The 23,283-nt window shown below is 51.8% G+C and overlaps 1 protein-coding gene across 2 annotated transcripts; it reads right to left on the bottom strand.

The window, feature by feature from the left end:
• Positions 1–242: 242 nt before the first annotated feature.
• Positions 243–11,519, bottom strand: Tnni1 (troponin I1, slow skeletal type). 2 transcript variants are annotated; one of them, XM_047521774.1, is made up of 9 exons: positions 11,391–11,519; positions 8,228–8,257; positions 7,604–7,607; positions 5,578–5,619; positions 4,925–5,056; positions 3,760–3,849; positions 2,487–2,663; positions 1,558–1,667; positions 243–598 (listed from the first exon to the last, which is right to left on the bottom strand). In XM_047521774.1, the coding sequence occupies exons 2-8, from the start codon at positions 8,236–8,238 to the stop codon at positions 1,560–1,562; spliced, it is 564 nt and encodes a 187-aa protein (XP_047377730.1). In that variant the 5' UTR covers positions 8,239–8,257; positions 11,391–11,519; the 3' UTR covers positions 243–598; positions 1,558–1,559. The 2 variants fall into 2 exon arrangements, with proteins under 2 accessions (XP_047377730.1, XP_047377731.1); XM_047521775.1 differs by lacking the exon at positions 11,391–11,519 and adding an exon at positions 11,282–11,343.
• Between the last annotated feature and the right edge of the window lie 11,764 nt (positions 11,520–23,283).

Below are 23,283 nucleotides of genomic sequence, written 5' to 3'. Positions count from 1 at the left end.
AGTCTCAGGTAGGGCCAGGTCTGTTCTCAGAGGTCAGGGTTTTGGTGAGTGGAGCATCCTGGGTAGTGAGAGTATGATGTCACCAGGACTGGGTGGAAGGGGACCCAGGATGACCTTAACAGGCAGCCACCAATTTTGATTCAGAGCTCCTGACTGTAGATGGTTCCTGAAGCCCAGTCCAGCCCTCTATTCGCAAACTCCCCATCTGCCCTTTCTTCTGAGCACCTGATAGTGATCAGAGCTACAGAAAAGACCAGGAAACCGGATTTTTAATGGAGAGGCTGTGATGCTCGTGGACACGCCACATCAGAGCAGCGGTGGAGGGGAGCTGCACAGGATGCAGGGAAGGTGCTGCCCCTGCTGTCCTCAGCCCTGCACCCAGGCGGGCCTCCCAGGGAGAGGTCTTCAGCTGGCTCTCTCTCCTCTCCCACTGTGTGTGCTGCGTCCTGGTCTGAGCAGAGCATGCAGGCTGGAGGGGAGAGCGTGCAGGAGGGGTCAGGAGGGATGCTCCAGACAGATGTGGGGTGGAGAGACAGGTGAGTGTGCTTGAAGGAAGGAGCCTGAAGCAGGAGCACGGAGTGCAGCATAGCAAGCCCGCCTGTGGGGACAGAGACAGAAGCCATTAGTTCCCAGTGACATGTGCTCTTTAAGAATCCTGATTCACCCAAGCACAAGCAACCCTGGGCTGCTTCTCTCTAGCACATCCTGGACTGACTCACCCTCCATAGTGTCTTCTATGATGCCTCAGCTTCTAAGCCTAGGACCCTAATTCTCTCTTTCTAGGCTGCTCCCAGGCTCCCTGTCTCTTGTCTGGTCTTGCCATCCTCCTCTGTGACTGGTTAATTCCCATTTCTCTGCTTTCATTGCACCCCCAGATCTTCTACCATGCCCTTCCCCTTCATTCACACACTCTCCTGTCATTCAGAGTCTCCCTCTGTCCAGAGGCCCTTCTCTGACCAGTGCTGTCTGCGGTCCCCTGCCCTGCTCACGGCCATCCCATGTGAGGTCTTGTGTGGCCTAATGTGACTGCTTTGCCCAGTGTCTCCAGCTCTTTCATTGTAGAATGGGAGGTCTTACTTTCTCCAAATGGCACCTCCCAGGGAGCAGGGACTGAGTACTGGGTACTGTACAGGGTACACAGGGAAAGGGTGTCCCCAGGAGGCATTTAAGAGAGCTTAGATTTTCAGAAAGCCGGAACTACAGAGAGGGCCTCAAGGGTCATCTAATCCAGGGATCTCAAACTCTTGCGAGTCTCAGGATCAGGTAGAGGGCAGCCCTGCCCCACAATCTCCAGTTCAGTGGTCTGGGGTGGGGCCCTATCAGTTGTGATATGGATGCTGCTGACCCCAAGGCCACTGATCTGACACAACCCCCAATTGTGAACAGCAGGGAACAAAACGGGCCCCCGAGCAGAAGCAGGCCGGAGCGCGGGAACTGAGCTTCATGCTCCTCCTCTCCCTGCACGTACTCCACCCCACCTCCCGGGCCCACCCTGCAGTCTCCAGTCACCCTGCAGACTCTGGGGTCCAGAGGAGAAAGGCACCCCTCTCTAGCTACCTCTACTGGGAGGTTGGAGACTTGGCAGCATCGAACATCTTCTTCCGGCCTTCCATGCCAGACATGGCCTCCACATTCTTCCTCCAGTCGCCCACCTCCACGGGCCGTTCCTGTGGGCAGACCACGCATACATCAGAAGCTCATCCGGCTACAGGGACAGCCAGGGCCACCCGAGCTCAAGAGAAATCGGATGGCAGAAAGTCGGGAAATACCAATACCACTGCCCTGTAGACCAGGAGCAGACAGGGCTGGGGGTCGAGCTGAAGCACCGCAGGAAGGAGGTGTGCGCACGGGGCATTCTGGGCGATGGTGTGGCTGGGTAACAAAGCACCACAGGCCAACCTCAGCTCTGAGCCCCACACCGCCCTCCTGCTAGGGCCACCTCCTCCAAGAAGCCTGCCGGACTACTTCAACTCGTGTTCCGCTCCACCAGCGTACTCCCTGGCCCACGTGTCCTCTCCACGAAGCTGCCAGACCCAGGACTCGGTTCCTATCCACTCTTCCCTACAGGGCTCGTCGGTTCTGGGCACAGATACTGTGAGACCAGCCAACTGTGAGTGATTTGTTGCTGAGCGAGCAGCTGAACCCAGTTCTCTAATTCCTATGCTCATGTGTCCCACTGGCCATGGTGCTGTCTCCGTCCCCTGTGGTGACAAGGGGCAGTGGTCTCCCCACCAAGCTGTCTGCACATTCTCTTCACTCTCAACGCAAGACTTTCAATTCATCCCTCAATCTGCTTTTCTTTGTGTCCCAGTCTCCTCCTCAGACTAGAAGCAGCCTGAGGGGTGGAAGTAAGTCCTCTTTCTTCTGACACTGGTCTCCTAGTATGTTCTAGAATGTTCTGACTGGCATCCAATGGGGGCTCCTGGCCCAAAAGATGAAGGCTAGTGGGGCAGGTGGCGGAAGGCTCTGAGGAGAGGGGCCCTCACCTTCTCTGTGTCTTCCTTCTTCACAGACTTGAGGTTGGCCCGCAGGTCCATGGACACCTTGTGCTTTGAGCCCAGCAGAGCCCGGAGCATAGCATCAGCCGAAACGCGAACCCTGCGCAGGGGTGGGCGCTTGAACTTCCCACGGAGGTCCAGCACCTTCAACTTCAAGTCCTTAATCTGCAGGGGAGGAGGGGCCAGGCTTGCTGGAGGGGTAGCTGGCCAGGGGCTCCTTTCCAAAGGACCTCACACTGCTAGGGTTCTGGCCAGAGCCACTGCCCAAACCCCCAGCCGCAAGGCCCGACCTCTGGAACACTCAGAAACACCATGCCTTCATAAATCACCAACACACCACGTCCATAGATGAAGGGACAGTTGCACAGAGTCCTGACCGCCCATTGCCGTAGCCTTGGGCCGTCCACCAAGCCCGTGCTCCTAGTTTGGAAGCCCTGTCTGGAGCATGGCGCAGCTTCCTCCTGTCCTGGGCCCCATTCCTGCTAACTGGTCCCTTCATAGCAGCTCGTCCCCTTGGTCCAGCAGGTAGAACCCCAGCCCCCACTCCTGCCTGTCCTAGGCCTTGGGAGGAATTCCCAGGGTGTGGTCTCTGGGGGTATTTTGGGGACCTTAGTGTCCCACAGATCATCATCTTGGTGGGCACAAGTGGGAAGGAAAGAGGTGGTCTGAGCTCCCACACTCCCACCTCGCTGCCGGGGCAAATGCTCCGAAGCATCCACTCCAGCCACAGGAGCCCTGCCCCCCCCCCTTTCCATTCCATCGGAGCAGAGTCTGAGTGGTCCCACACCCCGTGGAAGGAGCACAGAGAGGGAGCCGGAGCCCAGCACAGGCTCCAGGTCCACCACTGTGTGACCAGGGCCCCATCCTAGCCTCTCTGAACCTCAGTGTCTTCATCTGTAATGTATGAATAATAGCCCCACTTCACCCACAGGCCCCTAGGGAGGATCAAAGGACCTGAAGTTCATGAAAGCCCTTCACAGAGGTAAGCTGTCATTACGAGGCATCTGATTACCTGTGTGGGTGAACAAAGGGGCAGCTTCTGAGGAGCCCACGCAGCAGCTGGGAGGAAGTGTGTGTGTGAGATTATCCTCCCTGCCCATCTCCAGCTCTGCAAGGCCAGGATGGGGGACCCAACGCTTGCTGCTGAGCAGCCACCTCCCCAGCCCCGCAGAAGGAAGGGGACCATGTGGCCGCCCACCCTCCTCACCAGACATCTCCCGCTCTCCCCACCCCAGTCACACCCCACCTCCCTTGGGCTCACCTCCCTAGTGTTGTGGAGGCACTTGGCTTCAATGTCATATCGCTCCTCGTCCACCACCTCCACCTTGGCATGCAGCTCCCGGCACAGGTCCTAAGGGAAGCCCATGGACGGGGCAGGCGTGAGGAGGGGCAGCCTCCGGCACCCTTGGCCTCTCCCGGACCCCTTCACAAGTCCTGGGATCTGGAGGGAAGCTAACACCTTCGCTCCGAGGCTCACTCTGAGGGTGACAGCTGAAAGGTAAATGCTTTGTTCTCCTGTCTGTATGTTCTTGTTTTCTTTAAAAATCGTTTCCTTGTGATAAAAGTAATATAAGCTAATTGAAGAAAATTTGAAAACTAGGTATGAAACAAAAATAATCAAATGAAAATAACTAGTGATTGCCAGGACCTGGAGATGACCTATTTGTAACCTGCTGATGTATTTCTTTTCAGTATCTTTTCTCTGCAATCACTGGCATTTAAACAATTACCAATGTCTTGAAAACATTTAAAGTTGAGTGTACAGGTACATGGGATTTCAGCTATTTGGGAGACTGAGGCAGGAAGATCACAAGTTTGAGGCCGGCCTCAGCAGCTTAGTGAGCTTAGCTTACCTTGTCTCAAATACAATAAAAAGGGTTGGGGATGGAACTCAGTGGTAGAGCACTCGCCTAGCACATGCAAGGATCTGGATTTGATTCTCAGGGAAGAAAGGAAGCAAGCAAGCAAGGAAGGAAGGAAGGAAGGAACCTTTAAAAACAAAAAATTAAAGACCTATTGCTAGGGGGAAAAGGGACAAGTCTTTGGAGAAATTGACCTTTTCAAGTCCTGCTGTGAAGCCAGGGATCAGCCCTGGCCCCAGCAGGTCCCTTCCCCCTCCTATAAAATGGGATCAGGCCAGATGTGATGGTTCACATCTGTAATCCCAGGTACTCAGGAGGCTGAGGCAGGAGGATCACAAATTTGAGGCAAGCCTGGGCAACATAGTGAAAGCTTGTCTCAAATAAATAAAATGTCTAATGAGATGGAACATCGCCACTTTCTGGGAAGCTGGGAAGGTTAACTAAGGCCACATAGGACAGAGTGCCTTGAAAGGTGCAGAGCTGTGAGCCCTTCTCAGTTCAGGCTCTTCCCACTGGGTCCTGCCTGTGTGGAGCCCCCACCCAGCATCAGCCTGCTCGGCTCACCTGCAGGGCACTGAGGGACAGGCCTCGGGTCTGCAGCGTGGGGATGCGCTCGGCCAGGTAGCGCACCTTCTCCGCCTCGCGCTCCTCGTGTTCCTGCTCCCAGCATTCCTTGGCCTTGGCCAACATCAGGCTCTGCACAGAACAAACCCTGAGCCTGGGGCCAGGCCCTCGTGTTTTCCACTTAGCGTCAGGGAGTGAGGGGCAGGCAGCCCCGGGCCAGGCCAGCTCTGAGAGTACAGTTCAGTGTGGCGTGCACGGTGCTCACAGTAGGCCACGTGGAAGGAATCACTGAGCAACCCCGCTTGGCGCCCACAACCCCAGAGCTCACTTTCCCCTCAGTCTCCTTACCCCCTTTTGGTCTGCTCGGGTCCACAGAGCTCCAAACATACCAAAACAAAGCAAGCCCCTCTGCCTCCCACACTGAGGCTGCTCCTGGCCTCCTCTCAGAACCCAGGTGGGTACCAGGATCCAGAGTTCAAGATGGCCACCTGCTGAGCACCTGAGCCTGGCCCTGGCTCTAGCAATGCCAGGTTTTCTCTGCCTCTCGTCCTCTTGCTCCGGTCTCCTTCCTTTTCCCCTCTCTTGCCCCTCCACATGCCTTAGAGCTGCACTACTGCCCTCTGTCCCCCTCTGGATGTCCCCCAGAGTCTCACCTTCAGCATGAGCTTGCGGGAAGCAGTGATCTTGGATTTTCTCTGAGAATGAGAAAGAGGAGAGACAGGTGATGAGGTAGAGACTGTAAAACAGGACTTGTGTCCAGGTCAGGACAAGCGCCAGTTGATGTTCACCATCATTACCCAGAATCCTCTGCTCACCTAGGTCCCTTAAAAGCTCACCTTTGTGATTTAACCCCTAAAACTCAGAGAATGTTGCCATCAGCTACTTTGATCTAGGGACTGAAGGCCTCCTTTCCCATCCTGCCACTGATGGAATCTTACAGGAGATTGTGTGGGGCACCTTCTCATCTGGAACTGAGGATGCTGAGATCTGCCTTACCTAGTTCACAGTTACCCAACACAATGAGAACACAGATATGCAAATCCTCTGCAAATCTTAAAAAGATGCAAGTTTTATCAACCTGGGTAGTAATGCAGCAATATCTTGATGATCCATCATGCCACAGATACAAGCTGTGTGTCAACCAAATAAATGAAGCATATGTATGTAGACATTAAAATTTTAAATTTTAATTTTATTTATTTTTATTTATTTAATACTGAGAATTGGCTAGGGACATTTTGCCCCTGAACTATATCCCCAGCCATTTTTTAAAATTTTGAGACAGGGTCATGCTAATTTGCTGAGGGCCTTTCTAAACTCCTGAGGCTGGCCTCCAGCTTGCCATCTTCCTGTCTCAGCCTCCCAAGTTGCTGGGATTACAGGTCTGCACCACCATGCCGGGATACATTTTTAAAAGATATTAACACCACCATGTAAACATTTCTAAGATAGAAAAACACTGTTTTCTCTTCATATCAAAAAATACTAGACATATTCTTGCCAAATAAATATATTCTACTAGATCCTAATAAATCCCAGTCCTGTGGCAGTGGTCCCTCCAGGGTGGCGAAGGTGAGAGGGCCACCCTTCCTGTAACTAACGGGACTGTGGGCTTCAAGAAGGGCCCTTCAGGCAGGGCCACAGGGCATGCTGCCTTCTCCTAATGCTGTGTGCGGGTGAGGGCGAAGTTCTGTGCAGGAAGAGAAATGGCCAGGCCCTGAGCGGGCAGTTCTGGGGTGAAAGGTGAACTCCAGGTCAGGAATGTGCAACTTCTCTCTGACTGCTCCAAGTGATTTCTCTTTTTCTCTCCAAAAGCCTAATCTTTGTGAAACTTCAGATAAGTGACTTTGAAAAGCACGGCCTATCACTTTAACCATTACTGCCGGTGGTTCACATACTGTGATGTTCCCATGGCAAATGTTCTGCCGCCATCTTGTTTCCCCACCACTTGGTGAGCTTATGGGCAGGCACAACATGTGACCATCAGTTGCTGGGACTGACTAATAGGAACCTGAGCAAAGCTTAGAAATTCAAATGACTATTGAGAAATAACAGATTCGATCCTCCCTGAGAACCTCTACCAAGTGTCCCCTCCATCAGTGCTGCTGATGTCTGCCCTTCCTGTCACTCAACCCACAGCCCTTTCCCTGGAGTCCATCCATACATAGTTTGTGTCTAAATAAATCTGGATTGTAGAGAATATTCAGAGTCACGGTTACCAAAGACCTGAGAAGGAATCCGAGGACACATCTTTATTCCTTTCTCCATGTTCAGCCACTGGGAAAGGGTGAAATGACCCTCACCTTTCAAACGTGGCTTTGCAGAGAATAAGCTCTACAAGGGACAGGATGGACCCCCCTCCCAGGGGATAGACAAACTCTCAGAGTGGGTAAGAGAGAACTTGCACTCAAAGAGGGCACAAAGTCACACCCAGGCCTGCTGCATACTGTCCCAGCAGTAGGATACCCGCCAGTGACATTACATACTGAGGCAGGAACTCCCTGGATCCCAGGAAGATCCACATCCAGAATCTTCACCCAAGGTTTTTATTCTCCTGGGAATTTCTTCAGCCACTGGACACCCCTCACCCCACCTCAGCCTTGACCAGAGCTCTCTCCACCCCTCAGATGCCACCCCGCTTCACAAGTCTGAGGAGTTAACCAGCAGAGAGACACTTACCTCACTTCAGGCATCCATCACAGGAAGGATGGGGGAAGACCAGAACATAGAAAACATGAGCAAAGTATATTATATATGCAGCAGCAGAACATGCAGACAGCTGGCGGGGGTGGGGGAGGGCAGGCAGGTGACAACGATGTGCCAGAAAGAAATCGGGCATCAGCTAGCAGGACTAGCTTGAGGGTCCCAGCAGAATAAAATACAAACCCACCCACCTGTAGGCTCCCGGATGTTCTTACTGGGGATACTGTTCATTGGAATGTGGGGAAGATTCGTGGGAGGTAGGGAAGCCCTGACAGGGGGCCACCATGGTATGAAAACTTCCATCCTGGGCTCATGGGTAAATTCCAAAGGTTCGTTCAACTCTCGGGCCGATGTTAGATCATGGCCTGAAGCATTTGGTTGGGTCAGTGCAGACAGACAATTCTGGAGCACAGGCCATAGGTCTTTCCAGGGCTAGGAGGACACTTGGCCACTGGGAACCATGAGGTGCTGACCCAGGCACTCACGACCATCCCTGTTTTAGGACCTGGTCTCCTGGGAGCAGCCCAGGGGATTGAACAGAGAGTCCTCAACAATGGGGCTGAAGAGACTTCAAGAGACCTGGATGGGGAGATGACTTACACTTCCGGCATGGTGGCAGCAGGGCAGCACCTAGAGGGCACAAAGGAATCATCAGGGGGAACTTGTAGCTCCTGTCCCCACCCTCCCAGCCAGCTGGGTCTTGGATCAGCAGCCCAGCCTGGGAGACTTAAGTTGGAAGAAGTCAGAGTGATTGCAGCCGGGCAGGACCATCCAACTACAGTCCCCAGGCAAAATCAGCCTGTCCCCCACACCATTTTTGCCTTAAAAGTGGTAAAACAAGGAATGCCTGGGCAAAACCCTTACAAAGCCTAAAATACTTACCTATGATGCTGTCTAGAAAAAATGACTGCCAATCCCCATAGGGAACAGAGTCCACAGGAAACAGGTTGGAAAGCGAGGGTGGGACTCACTCTCAGGGCTTCAAAGCCAAGCTCTATTTAGATTTGACCCTGCGGGCAAGGACTCAGAGAGGGGAGGAGCGGGGTGGTGAATGAAGCAAGGTGGAAAAGGGCAGGCCAGTAGCCGCCACGCGACACAACGCCAGGGGGCAGCATTCAATAGACAGCAAGGTGCCTGGCAGCCCTAAATAGGGCAGAGGGAGGCCCTGAAGCAAGGAGGTTACGCCAGGAGGCAGGGCAAACCCTGTGGTGGACTCTAGACTGTCCTTACCCACTCTGGGCCAGTTTTTCTCTCTGCAAAATTAGGGGTTAGGTAAGTGGTTTACCACTTAATATCTAGCTCTCCAACACTTCATTCAAACCAGATCTTCCTTGGAAGCAAAAGAAGTTCAAGCCATAAGACACAACCTGTTGGGCCCTGGAGCATGGTCAGAGCTCAGGATGAGGGGGTCACCTTGAGGCTGCACAGGGAGATGTTCATAGTCAAACCTGATTAGCCGTCTTGACTGGGCTTGGATATGGAGCCCAGAGGAGGTAGAGGAAGGGATTATGCTGAAGCTCAGGAAAGGAGAAGGACTGCTGGGGTGGGGTCAGGTGTGAGGTGGGACAGGAAGCCTGCCCTGGACTGTGAAGTAAAGGGGAGGGAGTTTGGTATGTACGGAGACGGGCAGGCGGGGAGCCCAGGGTCCAGAGTTTGGACTTGGTTCAAGAACCTGGTTTGGAGCAGAGGACGGCAGAATCTAAAGGACACTTGCAAAATGCTACCAATAATTTCATTTCAAAGCCACCCCTTCCTCTGCCCTGATTCTCTTCTTTCCCTTTATGCCCATGACCAGGTCTGGGTTGGCTCTTCTGAGATTCCCACCCTGCCAGGAGCCTTCTGGACCTGCCTCTGCAGGGGCAGGGAGGCTGGGGCGAAGGGGTAGGGAGTGCAACCCCAGAGTCTCAGCTGTCTCCCTGGGGCACAGGGGGAGAAATGAGGAGACAGTCCATAAATTCCCGAGATGCTTGGCTGAAATTAGATTTTATAGGCAGCTGCTTACCCAGAGGGCCCCACTTCTCTCAAGACCTGAGGAAGTCCAGAAGGAAACATCAGCTGGCAGACCCACCCTGGAGTCTGTGTGCACAGGGAATGCCAGGCTCCAGAGGGCACGGGCTGCACTGAGCAGGTCTTGTGTCTGCTTGCCTGGGATATGTCTCACCCTGGATGGCGTTTGGCCACAGTCACCCTTCTCAGAGAGCCCACTGTCACCAATGTGGGGCCTACCTGCTGAGGCCAGCCTAGGTCTCCTGCCAAGCTCCAGGACCCGCCCCCAGCCTGCCCCACTGACAAATGCCAGGCCAAGGGTCCCACGTCAGGCACAAGGCCTTAGCCTGCTCTAACACCCACCAGGCGGGACTGCTTGACAGGCCCTGCGGAAGACAAACAGGGACCTGATAAGAAGTCAGGATGTAGATAGCAAATGAGAGGCTTGGAAAACTGGGATTCCATCCCCACAAGTGGAAAGCCAGGAGATAATCAGAAATGCCACAATAGGAGGGAGGAACCAAAGACCCTCTGGTGCGGGACTCAGGGCTTGCTATGCCTGAGGCCCCATGGGTAAAAAGGCCCATCGACTGCACTATGATATGAAGGCTCTATGTGTAAGTGTGAGTGTGTAAGTGATTGTACCTACGTGTGTGTGTGCCCAAGACAGAGACAGAGATTAAGAGAGCGAGTAGGGAACAGAGGGGACCTCTCTGCATACCAAATAGCTGTGGACACAAAGACCTAGTGAGGCCCCTGATTCCCAACCCCAACCTAGGACCCCATTTTAGGAGCATCCCCTTCCTCCTTGACTGGCTATTAACTAGGTCGGACTCCCAAGTCTGCACTGAGGGTCGTCCACCAAGAACCACACCTCCACCTCAAGATTCCGGCAAGAAAGCAGAACCTGACCTCAGAACAACTTTGGAACGGTGACTCCAAAACCTGAGGCAGATGCACCCCAGCGACCACCAACAGCCCCAGGAGGCTGCCTGGGGTGTCCCATGCCCAACTAGATATTGCCCTAGCTTTTATGGTCACAGGCACATGTGCCCACCCCCAATGCTATCACCATCTCCCTCACCCCAAGAGGACCCCCAACAACTCTTCCGCTCCTCAGAGCTGGGTATGGTGAAGAGGGTTGCCAGTCACCCTCACCTGCTGGGGTCCTGAATAGATGGAATGGGCGAATGGAGCCGAGAGTGTTCCTTGCAAACAAAGAACCAAGAAGCAAGATGATTTCCGTAGTCGGGTATGGTTCCCTTAGGTAGGTATGGTTCTGGTCCTTCTGAGCTCCCAGAAAGCCTGGAGCCAGAGCGACCCACTCCCTGCTGCTGCAGGCATCGTTCACCATTACTGCTCAGCAGGTCTTCCTCAGCTCCCAAGTGCAGCCTCTCTGCCTGGGTTCTCTGAGCTCCAGAGGGTCCCCTTCCCCTAGGGACCCTCTCCCTGCTGCAACCTGCAGGGCCAGAACTTGCAGGAACACAGTCCACCCAGCTCTGCTGTGGAGCTCTTGAGGAACCTGCTGGAAAAGTCTGGCTCTGGTTCCGGCTCCCAGCCCCCAGGGAAAACTTTTGTGTCCCACAGCAGTCTGGCAAGACAGATGCCACTCTTTGTGACAAAAGGCTGGGAGCTTTTGGGGAAGGTTTGACCAACAAAGCCACTTACACAAACAAGAAATGACTTCTTCCAAGAGCTCCCTTCCTCCTTAGACAATAGCCCCGGCTTCTCTGCCTGGCTGTGATCTAGTCCGCAGCCCCAGGCAACAGACACTTACCTTGATCTGTCCTCGTGGAGTGGGCTGGTCAGAGCCTCACGGTGGACTGCAGACTGTGGGGGGCAGAGCCCAGGGCAAGCTATGAAAGCTGTGGCCGGCGGCAACTGGCCAGTAAAAATAGAACAGACCGCTGCCCCTCCTGCTGCCCCTCCCCACCACTCCCCCCACCCCCTCACTGGGCAGATGCACCCTGCAATGCACACGATGGGCACACAGGCTTGAAGATGTATGTGTGCCCAAATCCTGTGCCCACAGAGGCCACCAACTAAGTAAAATTGTCACCGTCCTGGAGGAAAGGGAGACAGTGAAGACCAGATGGGCCAGATGTAGGGACTGAACAGAGGGGGACTGGGAAGGGGAATGAGGGAGAGCAAGGGGTGTTGGGAGGTCCCCAGGAACCAGCAGGGCTTGGGGCAAAGGAGCCACCCGGCCAACCCCACCACTCTTATAAGGAAATGGGGAAACCAAGCCCCAATCCATGCTGCAAAACCTCAGAGGGCCAAAGACTTGACTTTCGAGAATTGTGGCTCTGGTGTCCCTGGGGGAGGCTGCCTGGGGTGTCAGGCTGCTCCGGTTTGTGTTCCTGGGGCTGAGACAAGTGGTCATGGCAACAGGGCCACTTGACACTCAGGGGAGTCCAATTATCTGCAGCCACTCTGCAAACCCCTCCAGGTGAGTTTTCTGGAATCTGGGTTTCCCAGGTTTCAAAGAGCACCCAGCATCCCATGCCTGGGACTCGGTGACACTGGTTCATCTCTCTCCCCCACCCCTCCACTCTTCATCTCCAACCAGAGGCCCAGCGACTCCACAGGGCTGGGGCCACGGGGCTGCACCTGTTCACTGGGTATTTTTAGGACTGTTGCTGAACACATAATACCCACCCTATAGTCAGAGAAAGACAATGCCTGCTATGTTAATCCGTGGCTATTATAGTCAGTCATGACATGGGCCAGGATCCCGGGCTGGGGCAGGGCAGGCAGGACACTGACCTCGCTTGGAGGCCAGGGAGAGGCCTCACCATGCAGCAGGAGACCAGAGAGCTCTCACAATGTGGTAAGCGTGGTGAGAGAGAGCTGGCAGCCAGGGGTGACCTAAGGAGATGTGTCCCTGGTGCCCACAGAGAGGTCAAGGCCCTGCCCTGTGGACGCTGACATTCTGCTGCCCACCACAGGGGGCTCCAACCCTGTTCTGGTCAGGTCAGCTCTGAGATGCTCTGGGTTGGAGACCGCCAGAGCAAAAGACAGGGTCTGGGAAGGTGTGGAGGTGGGGCGTAGGGTCCACATGGAGGGTCTGTGCTGAAACATAAAGACAGAGATCAGCCACATGGGGCTTTGGGGACCAGAGGAGGAATGTGGGGGAATCCACCGACTGAGTTCATTGCCTTGGCTTTTATGTTTATCATTTAAACAATAACTTTCTTATAAGACTTTAATACACACATAAAAAATAAGTCGTCTGTATTAATTATCCTGCTTTTTGAGAAGAGTTGACAGAAGCGCAAAAGAGAGTCAAGAGAAACCTAAAAAGTAGGTGACCAGATGCTGATGGCAAAACATGGAGGACACAAAGTTGACCGCAGAGCCTCCTCTGTGAAGATCAAGGACTCTGAGAGTCTCTGATCAAGGACTCTGAGAGACTCTGAGACTCTGAGAGTCTGTTATTCATCCTCAGACCCTGTTGGGGAGCAGGGTCCTGGATCTCTCGTGCTAGGTCCCAATGTCTCGGCTCCATCCCCAGCACCCCTCCGCCACACCGCGTGGTATCCAGCATCCAGTTTCCACATTCAGGTCCACCTGACCTGTGGCTCCAGTACAAGCAGGACAGAAGGAACAGCTCTGCCCTCAGGTACACACTCCTCCTGCGTCAATCTCCTGCTGTCAGCTCAGAGGTGGCCTTCCCTCAGAGGACTCAGAGGTTGTCCTTGTACCTACCCCAGTCTTCCTTGGCATGGGCAGTAGGTACATGGGCCTCCAAAGCCCATCCACAGGCCTGGGGGTCTTTGGCAGGAGGCTGCCCCACCCAGCTGAGGGGCCACACCTGGAAATCTCTGCCCCACTTTCCCAGTCACTGACCCTGCCAAATGTGCTTCTGCAGCCTTCTCCTGCCCTCCTCGGGTACAGAAAAGGTCATCCCTTCTCAATGTACATTTGTCCAGGGGCCAGGTCTCCACTACCCATTCTGCCTGCTTAGCAGGGACAGTTGTCCTGGAGCTACAAGGGCATGTGGGATATAGAGGCCAGGAGGACCCTCCAGACAGGAAGCCAGAAAGAGTGCCCATGGCCCTGTCAGGGCCCCAGGCAAAGTGCCCTGTAGACAGTTGAATAATGGCCCCCCAAAGAGGCCCATGTTTTGATGAAGATGGGAATGTCGCCTCATGACAAAGGAATGTTGCAGATTAAATTAAATCTAATTTAAAATTTGGATTAAATTGTTGAGATTAAATTAAGGAGTTTGAGATGAAAAATTATTCTGGATTATCTGAGCAGGTCCCAATCTAATCACAAAGGTCTTTATAAGACTGAGGCACCAGGATCAGGTTAGTAGAAAGAGATGAGGTGAAGGAAGCTGAGGTCAAAGAGGAAACTATGCAGGTACTACATTGCTGGCCTTCAAGATGGAGGAAGTGACCACAAGCCAAGGAACATGGGGGCAAGTGGAACATATAGAGGCTGGAAAAAGCAAGGAAATGTCTCCTCCCTGGGCCTTAAAAGGGAAGCAGCTCTTACCTTTCAGTTCCATGAGACCTATTCTGGACTTTGACCCTCCAAAACTATAAGATAATAAACTCGAATTCTTTTGAATTACTGAGTTTGTACTGATTTGTTATAGCAGCAACGAGAAACTAATACACTCTCCAGAATGTTGCTGGGCCCTGGACTTCATGGTTCAGGCTGTGCTTGAGGCTTTCCAGGAAAATGGTGGGCTTGGAAGCCCAACTGGAGTCTTCCCAAGCCAGGGCAACCCTAAGGCAGAGCCTCACATTTCCTTGATCAGAATCCAACTCTGCTAGGAAAGCCAGTTTTGATCTTGCTGAGAGAATCACAGGATGTCAGAGGAGGAAGACCCTCCAGCCCAATCAGTGTACCTATGAGGACACCTAGGTGAGTGAGGAGTGGCCACCTGGTGACAGTCAGGTCTCCTAACCTGCTCCCCAGTGCTTCTGACACGCTGCCCTTGGAGTTAAAGTTAGCCTAACTCTAACTCCATCACTCTCTTTTTTAATCCTAATATAACCCTGTCCCTGATTTTCACTCTAACAGATTCCAAGATGCCTTTGTGCAAATGGGGAAACTGCGCCCCCTCCTGGTACACAGCAATGCAGGCAGAGGGCTTCTCCAGTAAGTGTGGGCTGCATTCCAGGCCCTCTTCCTCCCTGATCAGTGGTCTCTGGAGATGAACAGTGTACACAGCTGCACCAGGCACCCCAGCCCTAACCTCCCAGAACCTGGCCTTCACTCTTCTCTCGTTTGGTTTTCTGAGATAACCACTTGTCTTCTGTTCATCCACCTTGAACACAGAATGCAAAATGCTAAAATGGGTCTCGCTCTGAGGCCTAGTCCAGCATCATCTCCAGGCCCTACTCTGTACTGAGCCAGGAGCCTAGCCTTAGTTCCTCCTCGCTCTACCCTCCACCCCAGCATTAACCTTAACCTTCATGCAGGCCTTCTAGAATCTAACCTAAATTCAGGTTCACTGCAAAATTGACACAGCTTCCCAGCCCCTTCTTTGAACTGTAGCTTCCTCACTTAAAAACTTGGCCAAGGTGAGTCTGGTTTCCAAGGGGTTCCCCCTTTCGCTCTGGGGAGGTGTGTGCCAACATACCTGACTCCCTAGCCTCTTTTTAAAGTCCAGGGAGAGTCTGAGGCAGCCTTGACCAGAAACCAGGCCTCAAGAGACTGGTCTCTGGGTTCAGTGCCTCTCAGAGCTTCTACAGCCTCCTACCCAGCTCAGAGGGAAGCTGATGGGACAATTCCAGAAGAAGGCAGGAGAACAGGGCCTGCCAGGTCTCAGGAGGAAGAGGCACATCCAGGAGAGAGGAAGGAACTCAGGACAGGTGCTGGTGAAAGGTGGCCTGGAGGGGTTTCCAGCCTCTGGTCCCACTGACTTCCAGTGTCATCCTGTCCTTCCCAGATTTTAAAAGGCCACAGGGCAAGGGAAGGAAGTGTCTGGCCAAAAGAGCTAAGTCTTGTAAGGCCATGGGTTGTGAAGTCAGGACCTGTCACCTCAGTAGCAGACACCTGTCAGCCCAGGCTGCCCTGGCATTTGGGGGGAGGCAGAGGAGCCCAAATTAGCAAGTGACAAGGCCCAGTCATCTTCCCTGCCAGCAGCCCTCCCCCACTGTTCAGGGGCCATGCTTCAGTGATATCCAAGCACAAGCCCCCTGCCCCCTCCACCCACCACCATTTCAATCGCGTCAGTTGTTGCAGGGCCAGGTGGCCGCAGCTGAGTTCTGAGAGAGGGCAGGGAGAGGGGTTGAGGCTAGAGCAAAGGAACACAGAAACGGAAAGACTGTCACCCCTCAATTTTCTGCCACAAATCGGCCTCACCATGAAGCGTAACCCAGTGAGTCACTACTCAGCCTTGGGAGCAGACACTCGGCCACTCACCAGGAACACTCTCGAGTGTAACTTAAGCAATCAAGCCCTTCCGTAAAATGGGGATAATTATAGACCCTGTGTCGGAGGGTTGCTGTGAAGCTTCTATGAGGTGACATGTACACAGGGTTTGCAAACGTCTGGCATGAAGCAAACACTTAACAGATGTTTGTTCTTAGTCTGTGGTCATCCCAGCCTCAGAATCATTCTGAGGTAGGTCCTATTATTAACCCCATTTCGCTGATGAGGAAATAGGGTTCACAGTAGCTAGGCAACTCACCCGAGGCCCCAGAGCAAGGAAGAGGCAGAGCCAAGAACTGCACCCAGGTCTCTGGTGATAAAATCTGAGCTCCTTCACCAGCCCTCGGTCTAGCACATAGTGAGTATCCAATAAGCACTTCATCGTTTTAATTTTTCTCATCTGCTAGCATAGGGGTTTCCACTGGGAATTTGAAATGGGCCAGACTTTGGCCCCCAAAGTGCCATATAATTTATTCCAACAGTAAAACTGTAAGGGATGCTTTGAATGACTGATTCTTGATGTACCAAACTGTAAGATGTTTGGCCACATAGTAAGTAATGGTTATTAGCCACCATTTTTAGCACTGAGACACCAGGAGGAGGAAGCCCTTCTTGCCCTCCAGGAAGGCCTGGGTGGGGTGGTGATGGGATAAATGGAGGCAAAGGGGAGGTCCACAGAGTGAGGAGGGAGAAGCCTGCATGAGTCCCAGCTGACTCGGCACAGGCTGGGTGGGGCCCTAGCCCTTCAGCCCAGCATCTGCATTTCTCACTCTCTGCACCTTCTATGCCTCCCCACACCTTGGACTTCCTCCCACACCCTCTGCCCAAACCTGTCGCTTCACTTCTGCCCTGAGTTCCCTGCTCCTCCAGCTCAGCACGGCCGCCCAGAATCCTGCCCCACCCTCTGCAGGTTTCCTCCCTTCAGCCATGTGCACGGATGGATAGGGGACCCCAGGATGACCTCACAGCCTGAGCCTGGGGCCAGCCTGCACACATGGCAGGTCCCTGCAAAGCAGGTAGCTTGTCCAGAAATCCCAATAAGAAGTGAGTGGGGCCTGGGAGGTGGGGGTGTGGGGAACAGAGGTGGAAAGTGAGCTAACAAATCGGGGGTGGACTCAGCCCGTGAAGCAAACTGCTCATGAGCAGTCAGAGAGCCTGGGAACTGGGACACCAGTGCCCCCTCTCCCTGCCCATCACCCCTGTGCATTGTACCCCAGCACTGGGACTCTAGCCCTGGGGCCTCTCCTGCTCAACTCTCAGTCTGCCCCGCATCCCATCTGCCTCATGACTTTCCACTGAGTCTAAACCCAGACTCCCTGGGATTCCTGCCTCTGTGCCTTCGAATGTGCAGATTTCCGGAGCAAGACGTTCCTCCCCTCCAGCAGCCCTTCCCACAGGCCTTTCCTCAGCTCTCTGGGTTCCCCTGGCTCTTCTGTCTGCATGGACGGTTCTAGGCATTGTGTCACCTGTCTTTTTCCGGTGGAAAGTTCAACTTCCCTCTGAGAATGTTGACTCCTGGGGTTTGCGTTGAGGCCTCTACTCTCCAACCCGCATGCGCAACAGAACAGGCCCCAGCAGGCCCAGTGGTTTTCAAACCTTCAGTGCCTCAGAATCTCCAGGAGGGCTTGTTAAAACACAGGTTCTGTTTTAACAAGTGAAGCAGTAGGACTAGGGACAGCCCAGAAATGGGCATTTCTAACAAGGTCTCATGTAGCTGCTGAGAACCACTTTTCTGGGCAGACACAGTGATTTCAAGGGGAAGGCCTGACTTTGGTCTGAGCTACCTCCACTACAGGACCCTTGAGTTGGGCACAAACAGCGGAGCTCTGAGCCACCCTGGCCCTGGGTCCTCTCTTGTCCCACCCCAAGCTCTAGACCCAGAGGATTCTGGAGGCTCCAGACACCCTGCCACCCAATCACTTATTTATTCATTCAATTGCCCCTCGGGGAGGCACCTGGGCCCTGGGGATATGCTAATGAACCTCTAGCCCTGCCTCACCGCAGCCCAGGTCTTGGGAATGATCTTGGACACCTGGACAGGTTCCTTGAGCTTCCTAACCCCCTCTCCCGCCTTTCACACTGTGCCTTCCCATACAGCAGACAGCGAGTGGTGGAAAGAATTTCCCTCTTTTTCAGAGGGAATGAATTTAATCCAGGGTTAGGAGGGGAGGGCCACTCAGTGGGGACAGAGTTCCCACCTGCCATCCTTTCCTTCATCGCTGGCTGCTGCCAACATCAGACAGCCCTCCCCCGCTCACCACCCTTGCTCAGGCATCCGCAAGCCCCTCCTCACCACTGGGCCCAACCTGAGCCCTCTGCCTGCCCCCAATCTGCTCCCCTCTGCTGCCAAGGCCACAGGAAGACACAGCCACTGCCCCTGAGGCAAACCAGAAATCCCAGGGTCCTCCCTTCTTCTCTCCCCACAGCCAGGTGAGTCCCAGGTTCTGCCCTGCTCCCTCCTTTGGGATCTCCTGGTCTGCCACTGTCCACTCAGGCCACCGGGTCCTGCCAGCCTCATGGCACAGGCCTCTGCAGCGCTCTCACTGCCCCAGCAGGAACCTCTCCATTCCCAGGGCACCTCAACTATGACCTAAAAGGACGACCAGATGAGATACAACCCCTGAGTCAAGTCACCCTCTTCACAGCTTCCCTGGCTACAGCCACCAAACTTCTCAGCACTCTCGGGGCAGCAGAACCTTCTCAGGAGGCCCTGTGCTCCCATCCTACCCACCCTCTCCCTCTTGCAGGTCTCAGCGTGCCCTGCCCGCCCCTGACTGCATTACGTCACCTCCTCCAGGCCCTACAACCCCTCTGTGTCCCCCTTTCCCTACACTGATTCCACGGTACTAAAGTCATCTGTTTCCTAGTCTGGGAGAAACTTGAATGTGGACACTCATTCTTGTATCCTCCGTGATGGGCCCAGTGCCCGACACATACACAGTAGGTGCCCAATAAAGGCTCGTTGAATAAGTGAATGAACAAGGGAACAGCACTGAGAGGTGGCTTCCGACCAAACGCAGTACAGGAAGTTGCTTCTCACGGCTCTGGAGGAATCCCTGTCTTTCCTTGGGCTCCTGAAAAAAGGCCGGGGAGCTCACAGCTAAGAGCCTTGGGTAAAGGTTTCCTGGGAAGCCACCTCGAGGCTCTCTGCATCAGCCTCCCCTCCCCCAGGGAGGAGCAGCTGCCCTTGACATAGGTGATGACCTGCTGTCCCCTCCAACAATGTGCTCAGACATGCAAAGAAACAACAGCTGGGCAGCTGGGCCTTTGTTGTTGTTAAACTTAGCTCCTGAACCTGCCCACCCCCTCCACCCCAGGCCCGGGCTGGGGCCAGGCAGGTGCCAGCACGGGCAGAAGGGCCTGCCTTTGTGTTTCCTGACGATCACAGCCTCCCTCCCACTTCCTCTTCTTGGTCATTGCTCTCCAAACCCCTGCAGACCACGACCCTCTCACCCCACCCTGCCCCACACTCCTGCCCCCAACTATGTCGCAGGCGTCTCGTAAGGGATTGGTCAGCGAGGGGCCTCCTCAGTCAGCAGGTCCAGTGAAGTTCCTTCAAGACCCCAGCCAGGATGGGATAAGCGCTCTGAAACTCTGAGACTGGAAGGACCTGCTTCGGAAGGTAGGCCTTCCATTGGGTCCCACCTTTTCACTGTGGGGAGATGAACTGGGGTGCAAAAAGAGAAGACCCCTGCATCTGCTTCCTTCAACTGCATACCTCAGCCACCACCTCTCCTTTCAGAGGTTTGACCGCAGGAGAACTGGTGACATAAAACCCTGCCCTCAGTTGTTCAGTTTCAGCAGGGAAAATACAGACATAGCTATCCAGAGTGGTAACTGCTGCAGCAGAGGTAGGAAGACATGGGCAAGGGGCAGGGAAGATCTCAGAGGGATGAAATTAATTCTCCTGGCCAAAATGGGGACATGGAAGTGGTGTCAGTTCTCATGAGACAGACCCATCTCTTCCCCACCATGGACCATCCTCTGCCTCGTCTATGGTAGTGCTTCTCAAAATGTGGTCCACTAACTCCTGGGTACTATTTGCCTTTTTCATCATGTGGGCCTTGGCCAGGATGGTATTAAGGCAGTGGTGGGTAAAAATGCTGGTGCTTTAGCACCCAAGGTGTGGCACTAAATGACACTGTGAGTCACCGTGTTCCTCCCCACACACACTCACCAGGAGGCAAAGCCAGTTTTCTCTTCAGTGTGTCCTTGATGAAGCAGGAAAAATTGTTGATAATGTTAAATTAAAACAGTTAGTATACATCGAGTGCTTCTCCAATATGCACATGTCCAACTGAACTCCATCTTGAAAGAGCAACTGAAAGACCATTGTCAGTCAGACTTGAACTTGGTAGGTATGTTCTCAAAAATGAACAAAGTAAAGCTTTCGCTTCAAGAAAAATCGTTAAGAGTACATTCATACATTGCTGGTGGGAATGCAAATTGATGCAACCACTATGGAAAGCAGTGTGGAGATTCCTAAGGAAACTTGGAATGGACCCACCATTTGACCCAGTAATTCCACTCTCGGTCTATACTCTAAGAACTTAAAATCAGCATACTACAGTGACACAGCCACATCAGTTTATAGCAGCTCAATTCACAATTGCTAAACTATAGAACCAATATAGATGCCCTTCAGCAGATGAATGGTATATACATACCACATTTTCTTTATCCATTATATGTGTGTGTGTGTGTGTGTGTGTGTGTGTGTGTGTAAAATGGAATATTACTCAGCTTTAAAGAAGAATGAATTCTAGCATTTGCTGGTAAATGGATGAAGTTAGAGAATATCATGCTAAGCGAAATAAGCCAAATACAGAAAACCAAAGACTGAATATTTCCTCTGATGTGCAGATGCTAATTCACAATAAGGGGGGCCAGGAATAGGGAAGAACAGAGTTCCTTTATATTATGTAGAGTGAAGGGAGGGGAAAGGGTATGGGGGAAGGAATGACAGTAGAGTGAAACAGACATTATTACCTCATGTACATATACATAACCTATGTGATCTTACAATATGTATAATCAGAAAAATGAGAGATTATACTGCATTATGTATGATCTATCAAAATGTATAAATGCATTCTACTGTCATGTTCAACTAATTAGAACAAATAAAATAAAACTTTTTTTAAAAAAAGTACTTATAACCAATTACAAATTTCAAGCTTTCAAGCACAACTTGGAATCTTGGAAAACATATCTGCCATTGTGAGCTTGACAGGTTCCCAGGTTCCCAGATGTGTAAAGACTTCTCTGATAAGATCTGGGGTGAGGGGCTGGGGAGATAGCTCAGTTGGTAGAGTGCTCACCTAGCAAGCATAAGGCCCTGGGTTCGATCCCCAGCACCACCAAAAAAAAAAAAAAAAAAGATCTGGGGGTGATATTAAGGGGTGTGATATTTTAATGTGTCAACATTTGGAAGATCTGCCTAACTCAGAACATCAATATCTTCCAAATGATTAATTTACAATGTTACCAAACCACATATGGGTACAACAATCATTAAGATGCAAAATAAACCAATGGAATTTTACATAACAGATTATGAAAACTTCATTCATCTGGTTTCAGATTGCACATTGTAGCTAAGCTTTCAGAAACCCCCACTGTTAAGTCTTAGTATTCAAAAAAAAAAAATTCACATTTTTCTGAAAAGATTATAAAAATACTCTTTTTTTTTTTTCCCTTTACATGTTTCTGTAAGGTTGTATATATTTTGTGTATTTCAATGAGAACAATACAACAGCTTGACTTCAGAAGCAGGTATGACAATCTTGCTGTCTTCTATTAGTCCCAGTATCAAGAGGATCTTTAAAAATATAAAGCTGCTCTTCCTGTTAGGTGTTTTTGTTTTGAAACTTTATTACAAAACATCTTATTTACAATAAGTAATATTATTTTATTGTATTTGTATTTATTTGCTTATATCATTTATGATATATTTGTACAAATATTCTAAGTAAACATGTAAGATAGATTTAAAATTATCAGAAGCACTAATAAATATGTTTTAAACTCTCAGTTTGAATTTCTAGTGTGGAAAATGTTAATACGCTTAACTGACTTAAACAAAAGGTCTTTGGGTCCTCAATAGTGTAAAGAGGTCCTGGGTCCAAAAAGTTTGAAAACCACTATCCTATATTTTTAGAAAGTTGTTGTTATTATCCCATTATTACATTGTAATCTATAAAATTAAGTTAAAAATTGAAAAATTAAAAAGTACAATTTTCACACAATCCAATGGCCATTAACAGAAATCAATCAAGAAAAATTTTTAAATGCAAGTTACGTCGATAAGATTGGCCATCGCTTGTGAGCTCTGAGGATTTTGTGGTTTAATAAAATATCACTAAGGTACTGAATGAGATGGTTGGATCATAGAGCTGTGATTTTCGTTTCAATTCTTCTCTGCGGTGTGGACCAGCCTATTCCCAGGAGCGGCATTTCTATTTATTTCCAGGAGAGAAAGATGAAGTTCTTGTTCTTGCCACCAGAGGGAGGTGTGTGTGTGTGTGTGTGTGTGTGTGTGTGTGTGTGTGTGTGTGAGAGAGAGAGAGAGAGAGAGAGAGAGAGAGAGAGAGAGAGAGAGAAGAGAGAGAGCGAGGGAGAGGGAGAGAGAGAGAGAAGAGAGAGATGTGGAATGTGTAGATCACTTTCCTGTGAAGACTTCAGAGTGGTGAGCCTTATGTGAATGTCCTGACTCCCTTTTCGATCCCTGCCCCTCCCGCTCCACCCCAATGATGAACAATCTTGGCCCCTTTCTATCTCTCCATGAACTTTCCCTGCACACACAGACCTTCTTCACAACAAGATAGTCTGTCAATTCCAGGCTAAAGCTTGGAGAGCGACAGGAACAGCTTCTCTGATAGATGGAAGCGTTTGCAATGCCTGTACTGAAACCCCAACATAGCAGATTTGAAAATGCTTATCTTTCTTAAAGTAAGGTCTCCCTTGAGACTAGCCCAAGAATTCCCTAGAGGACCTAAGTGATTATGTAGTTCCCACATTCGCAGGAGAAGGACACAACCTTCTTGGAAAACTTTTGAAATCCGTAAACATTCACAGACGTCATTTTTTAATGCCATAAGCTTTGACATGCCCCAATTCCAGGGTCTCAAAGGTCCTTTGGAACCCATTCAAGGACACACACGGGGTGGGGGACTAAAGCAGTATTGTCTGCACAGGTGTCTGCAAGGACTTTGAGATCCTGTGTGCAGGGAGGGGACACCTACAACCCCTGCTCCTCTCTGGGCATAGCAAGGGTG

The sequence above is a fragment of the Sciurus carolinensis genome, chromosome 12 (assembly GCF_902686445.1).
Source record: "Sciurus carolinensis chromosome 12, mSciCar1.2, whole genome shotgun sequence".
Lineage (NCBI taxonomy): Eukaryota > Metazoa > Chordata > Mammalia > Rodentia > Sciuridae > Sciurus > Sciurus carolinensis.
The sequence above is the reverse complement of the archived record's forward strand: the minus strand, read 5'-3'. Positions and strand labels throughout refer to the sequence as shown.